Genomic DNA, 20,132 nt, shown 5'->3' on the forward strand with positions numbered 1-20,132 from the left:
GACAAACTTCCTAAGTTGCTAAAGGCTTACACAGAGAATTACAGAACAAGTCATTTGTGAAGAAAGGTGAATAGTACATTTGGAACACTTTTCCAAAGACAGTAACAATAAAAAAGAAAAAGAGAGAACACGATGACTTGATGGGTTGCCAAATTGCAGGACTACTTTTTAGAAAGAGGTTTCACTTGCTAGTATAGATGGTGATGAGAAGGGGAAAGAAAACTAAACCAAAATCCTTTAGGGTAGTACTTCCCAGCCTATCTAACCTCATAGCACACAAAGAAAATTATAATATTTGGTATTTGTAGGCCATACTGTAATACTGAGGAAGATGCTCCTGGCCGGAGACAACCTTACCAGGGACTCCAGATACCCAGGTCCTGCTTGGTTGTTCCAAAGGCTGAAGGGGCTATACTTTGGTATAATAACCTATTTAAGATATACAAATACACTGTGACACTATGATTAAAAGGCCTTCCTCTAGGGCTTTAGGCCTCAAACCTACCAAGCCAAATTTACAGATAGAAGGAAGATATATGCTTTGGGCATGAACTATAGCCCATCACTGATGATCCTAATGGGTACAGCCTACTCAAGCCATACCAATTCAAAATCATGACTTGTATAACTCAGGAAGATTTTTTCCTGACAGGACCCATTAGACAGTGTCATGTTTGGGCAGCCCCTCTGTTTCATATTCCAGAGAATATAATCCCAATGTCTTGGAAATAATATCAGCTGTCTCACAGGTGAGGTGACTCCTTAGCCAGAGTGTACACTAATACCACCTACAATAGTAAACACCAGATCCTGTCTTCTTAGAAATTCTTAGAGCCGCCAGATTTCCTCTTTGTACAACTATAACTATATCCCTCTTGATCATGTGGTGATGACTAGTAACATAATTGTTATTGCCAGCTCCTCCCACCCTCCATCTCATAGAGACTCAGGCACGCACAAAAACTATGGTGTCATAATTATAGTATGGCTTCAGAGGAAACTCCAGGACAGTGTTCTATATACCCCTTAGAGACACATACTCTACAACTACCTAAATTGAAGGAGGGAGTGAAGAGGTGAGAAGAGGAGGAAATACTTGATAGGACAAAATCCCAGAATGTATACAAGGCTATGGGATTAAGGAATATTTGTTAGAAATATCTTTTTATACAGGTTTATGATTTACAAACCACTTTCCCCCATATCTCTTATAATACTAACAACAATCCTAAAGAAAGATGGAATTCTTTCTACTCTGTTGATGAGGAAACCCTCCGAGAAATTACACGAGGAGCCAAGGTCACTCAGTTGGTGTCAGGGCTGAGACGAGAACACTGATCTGTTCTTTCTGCTACATTATGCTAGCGAAGGGATGGAGATAACAAATAATTATATGGAAAACTGCTGTGATGAGGAAGAAAGTGAAATTCACTCAGAGAGTCTCCATGACCTGGCCTTTTTCTTTTTAGAAAAGAAGAATGGAAGCTTATTTATCTCCAAATGGAAATTTCAACTTGAGAGAATTCAGGCTATTGATGTGCTGACACTTAGTGACTATCACATCATTATTCTAGCTCTGCCAAAGTGGAAAAAAACATGAAAGAAAAGACCGTATTAATGTTTGCACTGAATATAAGCTAAGCAGCAAAATGTTTTACAACTATGACTAATAATAATTTTGTTAAGGAAGGAAAATAAAAATGTTCATTTCTTCATGAACTTGTGCATTCATATTTAATATTCTATATTTGGTCTAGCCTTTTAGAGTTATGCCAAAGAAAACCTGTTGTTTTCTAATGATAGTGTAAGAAACAATCCCAAGATATTTTCATGCAGATAACACTTGAATAGATTACTAGAAAACATCATATGAACATCCCAGCCTGAACAACACCTGAATGATTACTGACCAAAGAGGCTTCAAATAGACAAAATGGTGTCAAAAGAGAATCAGGAAAGTGACAAAGAAGAAAATTATGCTGCACCAAGGGTTGAGAAAAACTTCTGAGGTTCTCCATACTGAAGACACCAAGATGTTGTCTAAGGGAACAAAAGAAACTACATGTTCACTTATTTAAGATGTCTTACCATGAGATTCAAGTCCAGCTCCCTGTGCCAGTCCATTGTCATAGGACTGAAAAAGAAAAACATTGTTCAGTTTAATAGGGAAATAATAATAATAATAAATGAATAAATAAGTTGCCAATGAACTAAGTTTTTTAGGTCTCTTCTAATTTTATTTCTCCTTTATATCTTCCAAAATATGCGTTTTTCCCCATGGAGAAGTAGAATTAGGCATTTTCAAATACCTGATTTTCTCTTCTTATTCACCAAGCCAAATCACTAAATGCATACCCTAGGCACATTCTGAGAATAGATTATTCAAAGTTATCTACATATTCAATCTCTACTCAATAAAAGCTCCAAACCTTACTCCTTTACAATTGCAAGTATACATGAGTTGGAGGAAAATGTAAGGATGTCATACTGATAGAACATTATAAACATGAAACAAGTCTATTCTGAGGCAGTCTGGGGTCACTGAGAATAATGGTAGCCATTATTGGGTACCATTATTTGAATCTCCCCACATACACTCCAAAATCAAAACAGAAGAAGAACAATGAAACTTTGAAATCTCAAATCTTAGCAAAGCAAGAAGACACACTCAAGCTTCAGATTACCTGTCTACAGAAAAAGAAACATCAAATCCCAGCAAGCCGTCTATTGCAACTCTACACACCTTTGCAGAGAGCAAGGGTGATTTATGAAAAATCATGAGAGGAGGGGAGCTAACAGTAGTTCTGAGATTGATCTAAAATCACTGCCTAAGAGAAAATCCACCCTAAATATGAGAAATACAGGCAGTTCTCACTTTGCACAGTTCTCTTATGCACACATTCCAGTTGCCATGGTTTAGCTAAATAACACAACAAACTTCAGTAACCACAGCAGCATATTAACCATAATTGCAAAAAGTACAAAACTCCGTTGCTGGCTCTTCACTCTGCAAATCACTACATAAATAACACATGTGCATCGCGATCAGTGATCAATCATACCACCTTTTTCAAAGTCTGTTAGGAATTGGTCATTGCTCATGTTATTCAGTTCACACACAGATAGCAGACTGTGGTTGTGTTCTTTGTCTCTCAGTGATAAACCCACATGATATTTTATCAAAAGGCATAACAGAAAGAGGGGCTTGGCAAACAAAGATGAAAGTGCAGTAAAGAAATAAAAAGCATTAACACTGGGTACGAACTTAAAATTAGAGTTATAGAAGAAACAGCTATTACGGGAATGTTGATAATATTGCTGTTTGAGACTCTAGATATACCACCAGAAGAACTAAGTGAAGGTGAAACATCTATAAGCAAGGGAAGAGCTTGTGATAAAAAAAGATGAAGATGTTCTAGGGAACTGCTATGGGCAAAAAAACTTCACATAAAAGGAATTCTCAGCGACTTCACAACACTGAAAACACAAAACACACAACGTTGGAAGCTGATAGAAACTTAGATTGTGGTCATTTGCCAAGACACAGAAAAAATACTCCATCTTATAATTTATATAATGAGAAGAAGGCAATATTCACAATATTTCTAATGTTTTAAATTATAGTATACCATATACTGATTTTACTATTTAAAACATTATAGTATACTATATACTGATTTTACTATTTAAAACATCATACATTTATAACTGACAGGAAGAGTTTTCAATGTTTTGGCAAAAATTTTAAAGGTCATAAAACAATCATAATTTTTCCCATTGATGATTAAAATCACCTTGTATCATTTCAGCTTGTGTGGTTATCATTATAGTATGGCACTATCATGCAAAATGAGGATAGCCTGTTCAGAAAGAGGCCTGGTAAACACAGCACTGGCTATATGGAAGGCACTTAAAAGAATGTGCAAGTCAAAGTGGCAGGGCTCAAAGAGTATAAATTTTGGTGAAGAAAGTTAAAAAAGGAGGGAGAAGCCCTTTGAAAATCAGGTGATAAAGGAAAGCTCAAAAAAGCAAAATTTAGATACCTGAGAAACAAAAGAGAACCTTTTTCCTACCAGAAAAATCATAGAACAACCCCAGCTACAAAAAAAGCCACCCAGTAAAGAAAGCATACTGCATTACAATGAAGAGAACAATCTTAAACTAGGAATTCTTATCAGAAAAAATAAAAATCACTAACATACAAAGTAACTCTGAGATGAAAATACAGCAAATGAAACGCTAACACCTAAGTATATGAAAATCTGCCTCTACTCCCAAGAAATAGGCATGAATCAGAAGAAAACTGTAACGTAGCACTCCACACTCAAATACATATCCTCGAACAAGCATTTGGAAATAAAAAAGGAAATTAAAAGTTAAAAACAGATGAACAAACAATAGAAATAAAAAGAGAAATAGTGTTAGAAAAGAAATAGAAGAAAAAGACAAAATAAGAAATAAATTTTAAATTACAGGATGACTAAGGAAGAATAATCTCAAATGAAAATACAAGGGACACTGAAAAAAGGAGAAAACATCCAAGAGAATAAAAATGAGATAAGTCAAAAAGGTCAAAGAGAAAGTGGCTGAAAAGAAGGTCAGGCAAAAAAAAAAAGAACAGACACTAAAATGGAATTCCTAAAAAGAAAAAAAAGAAGGAAAAAAAAAAAAAGCAAATGCAAAATAATGGACTAGAACTAGGGGTCAGCAATGGCCCAAAGGCTAACTCTGGCCTGCAGTCTGGATTTGTATGGCCCTCGAGTTAAAAAAATGGTCAATTACACTCATAATAAAAGAAATAATAAAATGAAAAATCATGAGAGGAGGGCAGCAAAATTAAAAATATACTGAAATATCACCTTTCGACTACCAGAAAAAAAGGTAAAAACAAAAAAAGTATAACGCTTTTTATTGGTGAGGCTATGTGAAAACAGGCACTCTCCTATATTGGTAGGAAAACAAACTGGTCTATCCTTTTTGGAGAGAAAATGGGCAATCTCTAATAAAATTACATATGCATTTACCTTTTGATCAGGCAATTCCACTACCAGAAATTTACCCTGAAGATGTATCTATAACAATATATAAATATATATGCAGGAAGTTATTAATTACAGCATTATTTGTAATTGCAAAATATATTCTCTAAATGTAGAATAGCTGAAAAAAACCATGGTACATCTGCACATCCACACAGTGGAGTAATGTAATAGGAAACTATAAGAAAAAGAGAAAAATCTCTCTGAACTGGTAAGGAGTAATTTTCACATTGTATTGGTGTTTTTTTTTTTCTCCCAAGCTATATTGTTAAGTGAAAAAAGCAAACAGCAAAAAAAAGAGTATGGTATGCTACCTTATGAAGAAAGGAAAAGCATTAAAAATATCCATATCTTCTCATCAATAAGAAATGTAAGAAAGATAAACTGAAAACTAATGAGAATAGTTACCTACAGGGTGACAGGGAACAAGATGTTAAGTATGGGAGTTAAGAAGAGGGGGGAAGACAGGGACGGTGAGGGGTAAGGAGTCACACTTCTCTGTATATATCTTTTTGTATAGTTCTGACCTTAAGAACCAAATTAGTTTTTCACATATTAAGTAAATAAATAAAGTCAACGAAGTTGTGGGCAGGAGAGAGCTAAGTGAAGGAAAAGCCTAAAATGGAATTCAAAGAGAAACAAATAACCTAATGGTACTTCAAACAGATAACATAACCATATTAAAGGGGGGAAATAAAATAAGTAACTGGAGTACTTCTTAAATATAGTACTCTGACTATATGCCCTCAGACTCAAAACAAAAAGAACCAATGTATTCTGGGTAATAGGAGCCAGGACTGCTTGTCACTATCAGAAATGGAGTCACAAATGAAAGGACGAAAGTTAAAATGAGCCCTGTGGTGTTAAGACTGAAATTTGAGGCATCACGATAGATTCATGATTTTAATATATAGACATATAAATAGATACAGAAATATAGATTCTGTGTGTCTGTAAGGGGATGCCTATGTACACATACATTTCCTATCTCTGCCCGAGAAAAGGCCTAGAAGTAATGATATCGCAATACCAATGAGCATACTTAGTACCCAGATTCTAGTTTCTAAACCCTATCCTCCAACAAGAATAACCAAGGCTCCTCAAAGAAATGACTGATTCCAGAGCTGAGGATGGAAAAGTAGAAGATAAACCTGGAATATCTTGTGCCAGAAAGCAAGGAGGTCTTCAAAGAATGAGGGTAACATGCCAAAAGGGCATAGAGCCTACTAAAAGGGGTTCCACAGGCCTAATCTAGGACAATCTGAGCATCAAAATAATGACAGTAACAGATTACAACCCACTGAATAAAATAAGAAACTGAAGTCCATACAGATATAAATAAGTAAGTATAAGTAAATAAATAAATGCAGAGAGAAAGTTTTTTTCAAACAGTAGAATTTTAACTGATATTTATAGGAAGGATGCTAGAGCTGAAAAATCATCAATGCATACTAACAACACTATTGGATAAAAATTTGATTAGGGACTCACTGAATATTTAGTCTCCAGGTATCTCACCACAAGATATTCAGTAATTACAAAGGGAAAAGCACTAACTTTACAGAGAAAACTCTGGCATATGCCACCTTAACCAAGTGAGCAGACACAGGGCAAATCAACTTGCTGCACCTCCAAATACAGTGCACTGAGAAGACAGTATTACTTCTGTACTATTCATACCAAAAATTCTTATCACCCACCCTCCTATCAAACATAAATCTCTTTTCCTCTTAAAACTCCTTTAATGGTATCTTCTTTCTGTATCCAGAGGCTTTTTAAAATTTGGGCTGTTGTAGAATCTACAAAAATATGATCCACAGTTACACACTCACTTAAATGCAACTCCATTCTTCTTAGGAACTCACAGGCATTTTCATTTTGAAATATTGCCTATGAAAAGTTAAATTAACAGCCTAAAATATTCTAACAGCCTCAAAATAATCTATAAAATGAAAAACTTCATATTTGGGAAATAATAGACCTGGAATGCAGTAGTTTTATTTCTCCTTTTATACAGAGATGACACAGTAGAGCAAAGGATAGTTCTGGCTAAGACTAAGCTTTCCTTACTAATGCCAATAAAAAGATTAGAGAAATAGTCTCACCAAAGATAACATAATCTTCCAGTTTGCTTGTCAGGACTCTCTACTAACTCCTGCTAGAATAGGCTGTCAATATTTGACTTTCAGATTTTACTTATTTTTCTTTTAAGTCAACCAATCCCTTTCTTATAAAGATACTGCTTCTTTAAATAAAATCATATTAAATTTTAATGGCCAAGGAGTCAATCTGCACTTTAAGATTATTTCTTTATTGTGTTCTGATACACAATTTACCTAAAAAGCAATCTTAATGCTCTTATTTACAAATTGTTGGCGGAAGAGATGAGACATACACTATAATACAGCCCTCATGTACCAGCAAAAACAACCTAAATAGTCAATTTTATCAACAGAACTCACCATACTCCTTCTAATATAGGTGATGGCTTTTTTCATATCCATGCCTGACCAGTTGTTGAGCATATAGCAAATACAGGAAGCACAGTACACAAATCGCATGTCATTTTCACTGCCTTCAGGTACTGCACAAAAACTGAAAATAATAACAACAATATGATTTTCTATTAACACTGGACTCTGATTTTTTTGCATGGGGGTTAGAAACACCTCCTGTTTGTCTTTACTAACAGAAAAATCTGTTGATTATTCTACTTTTATTATTCAATATTCTACTTTTATTATTCAATAAAGAATAAGACTACTAACTTGAATAATATAAAACTTTCTCTAAATCATCATTCTACTACAAACTTTTGACTTCTTGGTAGTTTTACACACTACCATGTTACTCCCTCCTGGATGCTTACTCAGCATAAGCTTATTTGATCCTAGCCAGGGACAGCTGCAGTATACTGGCTTGAGAATGGCAGAAAAAGTAAAAGGTAAAACCTGAGACCTACTGGGTAGTACGAAATTTCCAAGCCCAAGTTTTTCTATGTGAAATTTCTTCTAAATGTATACACAGATAACCATTTAATCGATTGATCATATTGTATTTTAATTTTACATATTAGTTGTAGAGAGGCAGCAATCTATGTTGTGTATGTATTTATAAACAAGAATAAGGAAGCAATAATCAAAGACTACACTGAAATATTGAGACATAAGTCATATATGTACTGGTTGAAGTAAATATTTAGTTTCATAGGGTTTCCAATTAATGTCAATTTATTCTACTTGTCTACATTTATTTTTCCCTCATCAAGAGCAGTGTTTTGAAAACACTGACGGGAAAACAGAGCTATTAGTAGATGGAACACAAAGAGTTAACAGCACAGTAGGATTTGTTTGCAGTCTTTTCCTTAACCTTTTCACTACTGCTTTATCGCTTCTCAGACTTAAAAATTTTTTTCTACCTTAAAGCTCCAGGAAGATTCATCTTTAGACACACTATGTGAATCACCAAATATCAATGAACATACGAACTCCTTTTTCTATCCTTTAAAAATGTCATGGAAACTACCTACTCTGGAAAACAATATTCAGTGTTCACCCCTTTCTTCCCTAATCACCATAAAGCAAGGAACTGAGGTCCAGACTAAACATATACGTACTTCAAAATATCAATTTTTCATCTAGAATGTAAATTAGATTCCAATCCTGAAATTATTCAACTACTTATTTATGTACCCATTGTTATTAAGAAGGAAGATAAAGGTGTTTGGCTATTGTAATTACTATTATTTTCACTCACAGAGGAAATCTTAGGTCACTTTTTTGACTATGCACTTAATTATGTACCTCGTAAGCTTTAGGTGGGGTTCTAATAGAGTATGATCCTCTAAAGATCTAGTATAGTACTGTATCCATTTTTTAGTTCCAATATATTTTTGTATATTACAAAAAAAGTAACAAAGAATCACTCATACCTCCCATCTTCCAGCTGAAGGGCTCTCAAGCCCGCTAAGCAAGCTTCTTTATTTACTCGGCTTAAGTCGTCTCCAAGAATAACTAAGCATGAGAGGCCAGTGTAGGTCATTGCAATGTGGCCACTATCATAAGGATGAGCTGTTCCAGGAGCCTAAATACAAAATTAATATAGTACTAATTAATGAAGTGAAATGAAAACTTATTTCATTAAGAAATCTGACATAAGGTTTTAGTAAATAGTAAAATTAAATATGGCTTATACTGATTTGTATAGACATCTTATTGAGAAAAACAAATCTCCATTTTATGTATGTCTCAATATGAATATGATTGCACAGGCTACTTAATTTTTAAATTCTTTGATACCTCAGGCATTATGGAAGTAGTTATGATATTCAGGTAAAGCAAATTATTTATTACTTATTTTTTTGGAATTTTTTTTTTTTTTTTTTTTTTTTTTTTAGTAACAGGGTCTTATCTGTCACCCAGGCTGGACTGTAGTGGTGCAATCATAGCTCACTGCAGTCTCCAACTCCTGGGCTCAAGTGATTCTCCTGCCTCAGCCTCCAGAGTAGCTGGGACTACAACAGGCACAAACCACCATGCCTGGCTAAATTATTTAAACCTCAAACTTAATCACGCTATCACTTATAATTTAAGTCTTATAAAGTCAGAAAAGCATATAGCCTTCCAGAAAAAAAGATTTCTAAAACAAAACTTATTTTATATAGCACAAATCTAAATTAAATACCACAGTAGTGATCACCATATAAGAAACTAAAAAACGATACAATTAAAATAAACTCTTCTGCCTTCTATAATAAATGTAAACTTTTACAATCATTGAAATGCATAAAATCCTGGTTCTATTTCTCACTGGCTTGCTTAATGTTCCTAATTCTAGAAAATGAAGATATTAGTACATCACAAGGTTATTGTGACGATTAAATAAGTTACTGTCTAAAAAGCTGTTACTTATCTTAATGATGACTAAGTGCAAGGCAAATATCAGACGGACCACTAGTTCTTCGGAGTCAAGATCCAAGGGTCTTGAAACCACCCATGAATCGTAAGATTTTCTTGCATACTTACCTTCTATGGTTCCCCACAGAATGAATTTGAATGGTGTTCACTACCCTTTTTATAATAATCTGAACCCACCCCACCTACCCACCTTTAGATACACATTTTTTTTTTTGAGATAGGCTTTGCTCCGTCACCCAGGCTGGAGTGCAGTGGCACAATCTCGCTCACTGCAACCTCCGCCTCCAAGGCTCAAGCAATCCTCCTGCCCTGCCTCAGCCTCCCAAGTAGCCGAGACTACAGGCACCTGCCACCACATCCAGCTAATTTTTGTATTTTATGTACAGACCAGGTTTTTTCCATGTTGCCCAGGCTGGTCTCAAACTCCTGAGATCAAGTGATCCATCCTCCTCATCCTCCCAAAGTGCTGGGATTGCAGGTGTGAGCCACTGTGCCTGGCCAGATATGCAGTTCTTTATATGGTCTCACAAATGTACCAAGCAAATTTCCATCTTTACGTCTTTCATTCTAAGTTCCTCCTTAGAACTCAAGCTCTAGTTCTCCTGGCTATCCTATTCCACATTTACAACTGACTTCTTAGAATTCCTATTCCATATTTAACTTTTTGATACTTAAAGTAAACACCTGCTATGTTAAAACAACTGCATGGAAGCCAAACATAAATTAAATGTGGACCTTAACCTTAAGAGCAGAAGATAAGTCTACTCAAATAATTACAATACAATGTAATGAGTAGTCATAAGGGAGGGATAATAATAACATGGGTTTAAATAGGAATTCTTTTCGGCAGAAGAGGAGCCTGGGCAGGTATAGATGAAGAGGAGGTATTACAGGTAGAAGAAAAAGTAAAAGCAAATTAGAGAAGGATAATTCTGGGGTGCACATTAAGGACAACACAAAATTTGCTAGAGAGCATGGGATTTGTGAAAGGAAATTGTGAGAATAGTGGGAGGATCCATCAGTGTTTCTCAAAAAGTGCTCTACAGCCATTGAAGGTCCCAAGCATTTATCAGGTAAGTCAATGAATGGTCCATAGGTAGTTTGGTGGCTTCAGAAGAAAACTCAGTGACAATATTTTATTCATACACTGTACTGGACAATCTAATGTGCCTCCTCACATTCTCTTGGCCTAATCTGTCTCCTAGACGCTCAGCCACCACTCTCAGTGACGGTTCTATGTGATACCACTTGGAATATCTAGTTCCTTTTACCACCCAGAATTCAGATGAAGGTAATACAGCATGAAGTGAGACCTAGCTTGCCCAGAAGATATCAGGGTGCAAGTGAATGAAGGCCCAAAAAGGAGTTTCAGGAGACTCTGTGAACCAAGGGCAATAATGGTTTTTTCTTCAATTTTACTCCTGTTATTTTGAAAATGTTTTGGTGCAGGCGTTGGTTGGGGGAAGGATCATACTTTAAAAGTAATGTTATTAAAGCACTGCAACAAATATAGGTAGACATCTATATATAGTATAGTACTATATATAGTATAGTATATATAACGGTCATAACTAGTGGCACGATATTCTGTTCATTATGACTAAATGAAGACATTACCTGTATTCAGGATTAGCTTAAGGTGGAAAATATGATAGGCATGAAAAGGGACAAATTTTCTGAATCCTTTGTTTTCTCATTCCCTGCTAAATGCAGTGGGCACCCATAATTGGAGTCCTGCTGGTAAATTCATATGACCTTGACACAGGCAAGCTGGTTTACAGCTTAAGGCAGAGGAAGAAAGCTGAAGTAGTACCTCTATCAAAGTATGTCATCTTCTTCAACATTACTGCTATTTATTCCAAAAATTTGAAGCTGATTACGGAAAAACCGGTAGCTCTCCATTTACCTTGCAAGTGGATACTCAGCCCAACAAGATACTGGCTTATAACCATTACATAAGCAGGCTGGCCCCATCAGGGAAAAAGTTTCTACGGTGTGAGGCCGCTTTAGAAAAAATGATGCTTTTCTCTACTTTCTACTGTAGAAAAATACTTGTATTTTGTGTACATATGGAACACTACAAAGTTTCTTCTGGGTCTGCTCCTTTGAAGAAGAAATAAAGTTCCTCCCTCTGTTAGGACTCACTGTTTTTATATTGGCATGTGCTGGTATCAAGGCCTTTGGATATAACCGTGAAGAAGTTCTGCATATTCTAATAAAAGTCATTAAAATAATCACTACCTAGGTCTTCAATCACTGCCTTTAGAAGGGCTTTTTCTTTTATTCCTAAGAAATGTGAGCTAAATGTAGAGTCTTTCTATAAACACAATAAAGTTTACTGGCTTCTTACACAGCAGGTATCAAAACACTTCAGTGCTCTGTTTTCCTTTACTCAGGAAATCACCAATAACTTTTATACACAGATGTATGATACTGAGACAATTTTTTGTAACAATTAATAGAAATTTGTGTGTGTTTATGTACTGCATGTATTCTTCCCGGAAGAAAGTGCACTTCTTTGAGGAAGTAAAGTAGGTATAGGTTTCCTTTAAAGGATTTCAGTTTATAATATATATATATTATTAGACAACATTTAGCCACATTGAAATCTGGAAGCCTGTTTTTTTCTGTGTAACTTCTTAGTTTTCTCTTTTATTAAAATATCCCTATATCCCTTCTACTTCCTTCTGAACCAAATAGAACCAACCTTTGATGGATTGAACGGAATACCCAGGTATGAAGAGCCTCGGAAACCACAGCGATTTAGATTTGATCCTAGAAAATAAAAGCATGTGCTTATTTAAAGTACACTTTATTTTTGCACAGATTCTAAAGCAGTTTAATTACACAATCTTTCAGAAACAGACTATTTTAGTCTGCATTTTCATACTGGCTAATGCTGAATGCTTACCATGTGCCAGGTCCATTCTAGGTGCTTATGGGAATTTCCTCACTTAATTTCCATATGAGTCACAAAAAACATAATTATTTCTATCATGTACCTTTTTTTAATAGCCCACCTCACTGCCTATAAAGTCCTTTCATACTTCTCCTGTCAGATCAATTTTTATGTGATCAACATATTCAATCCCCCTTTCTATAGAACAGAAAACAGAAGCCCAGAGGTTAAGTGAATGTTCAAGGTAACGGTTAATAACACAATAGGGTCTACTGTCTTTTTACTTTAACTCATTTAGTGTCTTTTTACTTTAACTCATTGCTTCTTTACATGGGAGCAAACTAAAGGTTTAAAGCTGCAGAGAAAATATGTACTTTGTATTTCCACATTAGCTAGACCTTCGTTCTGAGTCCAGTAATCCACTTGGCTTTGAAGTATGTAGAACACTGTAAGTTAGCACTTAGTCTCTCTCTACTCAATCAAAATATGTTTATCCATACTTTTTTTCTATCTAAAAATTTTCATTTCTCAAGATATCAATGGAATATAAGTTGGGAACTTGAAAGAACAATCAACTATACAACAATTATGGTTTTAATAGCTATTAGAAAATCAGTATGATAGATGCAGAAAATAACAATGCAGTATCAGCAGACTGTAAATGCACCGCTGATAAAAAAAAAAATCGAGTTGGTCTAAAAATAGTCTCTGATATGAAGAACTACCTTCATAAGAGATTATGACTAGTGTATGACTAACTTCATTATTAACTGTTTTCACTCTCCTACTTCTTCATTAGGTACTATATTTTTTCAGCTTCTTATCCCCCCAAAAAACTTAAAATGGTAGCTTACACATTAATTCTTTGAACAAATTAGGAACCACTAAATTTAAACTCTCCACCAATTATCATCTCCCTACTGGCGAAAAATGTATTTTAAAAAGATACTAGCAGCCAGGTGTGGTAGCTCACGCCTATAATCCCAGCACTTGGGGAGGCAGAGGAGGGTGGATCACCTGAGGTCAGGAGTTCCAGACCAGCCTGGTCAACATGGTAAAACCACATCTATACTAATAATACAAAACTTAGCTGGGTGTAGTGGCACCTGCCTGTAATCCCAGCTACTGGGGAAGCTGAGGCAAGAGAATTGCTTGAACCCGGGAGGTGGAGGTTGCAATGAGCCAAAATCATGCCACTGCACTCCAGCCTGGGCGACAGAGTCAAACTGTCTTGAAAAAAAAAAAGATACTAATGGTGATTATGATTTCAGTGATTATGGTTCTCTTATACTAAGGACTTTTAAATTGGTAAGCTACTTAAAACTTGCCAATATATAACAGAAGTTATAAAAACACTCATATCCTTTTGACCCAGTCAAATTATGGTTCTCTTATCCTAAGGACTTTTAAATTGGTAAGCTACTTAAAACTTGCCAATATGTAACAGAAGTTATAAAAACACTCATAACCTTTTGACCTAGTCATGATATATCTGAGAATCAATTCCAATAATTTCAAGTATGAGAAGAAATGCACACTGCAGTTTAATAATAGTGAAAATCTAGAAGCACCATAAAAGTCCAGCAGGTTAAGCATATCATGCCTCATGTACTGAAAGAAACACTATATTCCTATTAAAAATAATAATCAGTAGAACTATGTAGCAACACAGAGAAAGGTATTTGATCAAGTTAAGCAAAAAAGTAGGATCCAAAAATAAATGTGCATTTTTATGTTTATAATTAAGCAAATGGCACATATCAACAAAGACTGGAAGGGAATAAACAAAATAATATGAATGGTGTGAGATGATATGAATAAGGCTGAAATTTGTTCTCTGTATTAGTCACTGTTGCCATAACATATTACCACAAACTTGGCAACTTAAAACACCTACTGCCTTACTGTTTGTAAGATCAGAAGTCTAACACAGGCATCATCAGGCTAAAGTTAAGGTGTAGGCAGGGCTACCTTCCTTACTTGGAGGCTTTGGGGGAACAATCTGCCTCCAAGCTCATTCAGGATGCTGGCAGAATCAACTTCCTTGCAGTTGTGTGACTGAGTTCTCCATTTCTTTGCTGGTAGGTATCCCTTTTTGCTCCTAGATCCTCTCTTGCCATTTCTCATATATGGGCCCCATATCTCAGAGTGGCAACGGCACTCAAATCTTTTCCATTAGACCCTCTCTACCTTCTCTTCTCTTTTCTGCTCCCTTTCTCTGCAATTCCATGACGAACGTTTCTGTGTTCGTCTGCTGCTCATGTGATTATACTGAGCCCACCTGTACACATGTCACCTATGGATAAGCTCCACATTTTAAGGTCAGTTGATTAGTATAACTTTAACTCCCATCTACAAAGTCCCTTCACAGCAGTACCCAGATTAGTATTTGACTGAATTAACAGGGAACAGAAACCCTGGGGCAACATCTTTAGAATTCTACCTAACACAGGTTGGGCGCGGTGGCTCATGCCTGTAATCCCAGCACTTTGGGAGGCCGAGGCGGACGGATCACGAGGTCAGGAGATCAAGACCATCCTGGCTAACACAGTGAAACCCCGTCTCTACTAAAAATACAAAAAATTAGCTGGGCGCGGTGGTGGGCGCCTGTAGTCCCAGCTACTCGGGAGGCTGAGGCAGGAGAATGGCATGAACCCGGGAGGCGGAGCTTGCAGTGAGCCAAGATCGGGCCACTGCACTCCAGCCTGGGCAACAGAGCGAGACTCTGTCTCACAAAAAAAAAAAAAAAAAAAAAAGGATTCTACCTAACACACCCCCCATATTCCAAATTGTACATAATGCTATACTTAAAAAAAAAATAAAAAGTTATCTTTCTCTTACCAAGTTATGAATTCATTTATCCTTTTTATTTTTGAGACAGAGTCTTGCTCTGTTGCCCAGGGTGGAGTGCAGGGGCATGATCTCGGCTCACTGCAACCTTGCCTCCCAGGCACAAGCAATTCTCCTGCCTCAGCCTCCCAAATAGCTAGGACTATTTGGTAGTCCATGGTAGGACTACCATGGTAGTCCGTGGTAGGCATGAGCTACCACGCCCAGCTAATTTTTGTATTTTTAGTAGAGACGGGGTTTCATCGTGTTGGCCAGGCTGGTCTCGAATTCGTGACCTCAAGTGATCTGCCTGTCTTGGCCTCCCAAAGTGCTGGGATTACAGGCAGGAGCCCACCGCACCCAGCCTATCCTTTTATCATCACTTCTTTTAATCCTTCTCCAGTTGGATGAGGGGCAGTATCAAAAGGCGTATTTTCCTATATGATTAAAAAATTTTTTAATCTTTTTTTTTCTCTTTTTGTTCTTGGGATTGTCTTTTTTAAAGGGTATCCTTTCAAGTTACTAATTTGCTAACAGTCCTCCATAAAAATGTGATCCCATTTCTACTTTTGATGGAAGACAGCTCTGATACCATCTGTCAGTTCTGAATTTATACTTGCAACTGGACACCTTTGTTGAGTACCCCACCAACTTAAACAATTCTGTCAGGTGTTTTACATAGAGGCAGACATATAGTAGTGGCTCAATAAAATATCTGCTTCTGAGTGAAATAAATGAATTTATTCATCTTCTTAGAGGTGAATCAATAAATGACATTTCTGTTTGTTCACTTCTGTTTTTAGCCTGATTAAATAAATAACTTTTCTGAAAAGCAGCAGAAATATCAATACTTAAAAGTACCATATAAGGTTAGGAGATTATGGCATGGACACTTGGAATCAAACTCAGGATCTTGAGTTTCTTCCTATCAATGAGTTCTTCCTATCAATGAGTTCTATAGGCAAGTAACAACCTCTCTGAGCCAGTTTCTTCCATTTTTGAACTAGTAACAATAACATATTGCAAGTAATATATTTCAGGCTTCTTGTAAAGGTTAAAGGACATGTTTAGATTGTACTTAGCAAAGTGAAACAAGGCTTAATAAACAGTAACCATTCAAAATCAGTTAATTATATTTTATCAAAAGTGAAACAGGAAGAAATGAATAGCTTTTGTTGCAATTTATCAAGGAAAGTTTTTTTAAAGTAAAAATGTTTTTCTTTTTTTTTTCCAGAAAGACTGTATACCGTCATGAAAAAAGTGTTTGGATCTTAAGCACCACGGTCACAGTATAGGGAAAAGACAATGTAGTATTTTTTGCCTTCTTCTTAATCACCTGTGGACTATGAAACTGGATAAAGAAGTTTATTCTAAAGTTTATACTTTATTCTACAGTAAGAGAATTCTCCTGTTTCTTATGAAAAGCTATGATGAAGTAACTAAGAAATCAAGAAAATTACTCATTTACTAAATTGAGTTATCAGTCACACACTTAAATCCTAATGTTTTAAAAAATGATGCTCATTAGGAGGTAACATTTTCACCACTTAATTTTTCACCACTTAGGCCGGGCGCGGTGGCTCACGCCTGTCATCCTAGCACTTTGGGAGGCCGAGGTGGGTGGATCACCTGAGGTCAGGAGTTCGAGACCAGCCTGACCAACGTGGAGAATTCTACCCCATCTCTACTAAAAGTACTAAAATTAGCCGGGTGTGGTGGAGCACACCTTTAGTCCCAGCTACTTGGGAGGCTGAGGCAGAAGAATTGCTTGAACCTGGGAGGTGGAGGTTGCAGTGAGCCGAGGTTGCAGTGAGCCAAAATTGCGCCACTGCACTCCACCCTGGGTGACAGAATGATACTCCATTTCAAAAAAAAAAAAAAAATTCACCACTTAAAAAAATTTATTAGGTACTCTTTTGTGGTTTCTGTCAATATTTGTCTGCTCTTGTGTGCTTTCCTTTGGAATTCTAGTAAGCATACCTTTTCATGATAATTAAGAAAGTATACACACACAATTCATTGTAAATTTATCGCTGAATGCATACTCTGGGTACAGTATAAATTTCTTTCCAGGTTATCAAACAGCACCATCTAGTGTTCCTATTTAACAGTTGCAAAACAAACTGAAAATTCTTTGTGTGGTCTGGCTGCCCATCAGAATCAATTGCCTATTTTGAAAAAACAGAGATGCCTCTTGCATCTCCCCTCCCATGCCTGTTAAAAAGCATGAGGATAGGGCCTGGAAAATTGTATTTAAAAAGAAAAACAATCCCGGTTTGACACATAGTCAGAATCAAGAACTACTGATTTGGTAAATATACTTTTGTAGAACTATAGAGTCAAACTTGTTTATGCTGTTTAATATAAGTACTTTAGATAGCACTATATCATAAAAATTGAGGTTACTGAAGAAAAATGAAAACTGGGTAGATGAGAAAGGTAGCAAAAATGGGAGTATGTACATGGATGTAATATGTGTGTGTGTTTATGTGTAAGTATGCAGGAAGTGTGTTATTAGATGATATAATGTATCTATAGTTATCAACTATAAGGAAGAATAATTCATTTATTTGCACGTTTGTACATGAAAATTTATTAAGCTGACTCTTGCCTGATGACTGAGTCATATGTCACTTTAAAACTTAGTGTTTTACTATTAAGCTCATAAAACCAACTATATGTCAAGCATTGAAAGATAGTACATTTAGATATTCTTTAAAAAACGGTTATAAACTTATGGAATATAAAAGTTTGAGAGTTTAAAGAGGTTTATTTTAATCAGGGGAGTTGCTTTTCATAAAAAGCAATAAACTGTATTGTGAAATATAAAATTGCATTCAAAATTATATTTAGGTATAATAAAGGACAGCTCTTGGGCCAAAATATCACCATACTATTAATGATGATTATGCTTCTTAAATATATTTCAAAACTGATTTGCTCATGTTCTTAACTTCTTAACTTTCTAATCCTCATTTTAAAAGTTTTTGCCCTAAGCAAACAGAATTCAAGTGAGGAATGTGGCTACTTTCTGATTTTAAAATGAACATTTATATTTTATGGATAGAGAAATAATTCCGCATAAATCTCAAGAAACACAATTTCCTAGTAAGAACACATGCCTTACACAACTCCTTAAGGATGTCAAGAAAGTAATGAAACAAGGTAAATGAAACATTCAATAGCTAAAAAAAATTTTAAATATACCTATTTTCCACATTTCACACATTTGTTTTAGAATTGGACCTACACCAATTAAAGAAAAGGCAGACAGGAGATATTCTTTCACAGAGATTAGAGACTTAATAATATTTCCCTCAACAAGATAGCAAATTGAGAATTCAGAATTGCAGCTGAACTGTGAAAAGGTCTGTGGAATGGTCTACCAGACATCTGACCTGGGAATGCTGGATATATAAATGAACATTGTAAAACCATTTTTGCCAAAATGTCTTGATCTATAATATTTCCAAAACAGATGACTTATAATTTTTAAAATATGCAACATGCTTGACTTAGCCACATGAAACCATACTTACTTCCCCCATGTTATTTTTTAAAAAGTGAGCCATCTGAAGAATCCACTAAAAAAATGAAAGCATTAAACATTTTACCCTTTAATATTAAATCTTCTTATCTATGTTTCCAAACACTTAATCCTAATAATTTATGGGATCTATTAAGGAACAGATACTAGATTTTCCTTTAAAGCTATAAGACAGTCTCTGAGTTCCCATGAGAAAAATCTGTACCTCACAGAAAAACATGCATGGTAAACAGAGCACCTATTGCACTGAATCAGCACATATAAGTAAAATATCCAAAGGACTAGAAAACTGCATTCTAATCTTGCCTCTAGCATTAACTAGCTGTATTACTGTGGACAAATTATTAATCTCTTTGAACCTTAATGTCCTCATTTGTAAAATGATGGACTGTAATAGTCCTCACTCTGTTCTAAGTCTAAAATTCTCTGGTTGTGCCCTCAAAGAAGGGCACACACAATTCCCAACCTGACCCATTGTGTTTCCCGAATACTTCCCTCCTGAAGTTAATGAGAAGGACCCGATCCTCCAGTGGTCTCACCATACACTTATTACTAGGAAACCACTAGGGTCTTTATAATCCTGGAGTTAAGTGGAGGCCAGGGCTAATTTTAATTAAATATTCACAATGTCCTTATATGCCAAACATGATTGTCTCCACTCATATACTTAAACAGTAAAACAACATTGAAACTTGGAGTCAGAAGTGCCAGATGTCAATCCGATTCTATCTCTTATCATTTGTGTGAGGTTTCAGACAGGTCTCTGAATCACTTTGCCTCTCAGTTTCCTCTTCTTGGGACAGGCCAATTAGGTGAAGAATAAATCTATCTGATTATGTATTTGGCAGTGCTTTGAAAATTATAAAATAGTAAATAATGTATTGCATTATTTCTTCCATTAG

The 20,132-nt window shown here is 35.7% G+C and overlaps 1 protein-coding gene across 5 annotated transcripts in view; it reads right to left on the minus strand.

Annotated features, from left to right (window-relative positions):
* PGGT1B (protein geranylgeranyltransferase type I subunit beta) overlaps window positions 1-20,132 on the minus strand; it is a 52,099-nt gene that overhangs the window by 18,023 nt on the left and 13,944 nt on the right. For 3 of the 5 annotated variants that reach the window (XM_008952069.5, XM_008952067.5, XM_003826725.6), the window contains exons 3-6: window positions 12,663-12,730; window positions 8,971-9,122; window positions 7,502-7,634; window positions 2,089-2,134 (exon numbers count right to left, since the gene is read on the minus strand). In XM_008952069.5, the coding sequence (XP_008950317.1) occupies window positions 2,089-2,134; window positions 7,502-7,634; window positions 8,971-9,122; window positions 12,663-12,730 (399 nt within the window). The remainder of the gene's footprint in view (window positions 1-2,088; window positions 2,135-7,501; window positions 7,635-8,970; window positions 9,123-12,662; window positions 12,731-20,132) is intronic. The other 2 variants (XM_055112554.2, XM_034960358.3) reach the window with 1 other exon arrangement.

Source organism: Pan paniscus, chromosome 4 (genome assembly GCF_029289425.2).
Source record: "Pan paniscus chromosome 4, NHGRI_mPanPan1-v2.0_pri, whole genome shotgun sequence".
Lineage (NCBI taxonomy): Eukaryota > Metazoa > Chordata > Mammalia > Primates > Hominidae > Pan > Pan paniscus.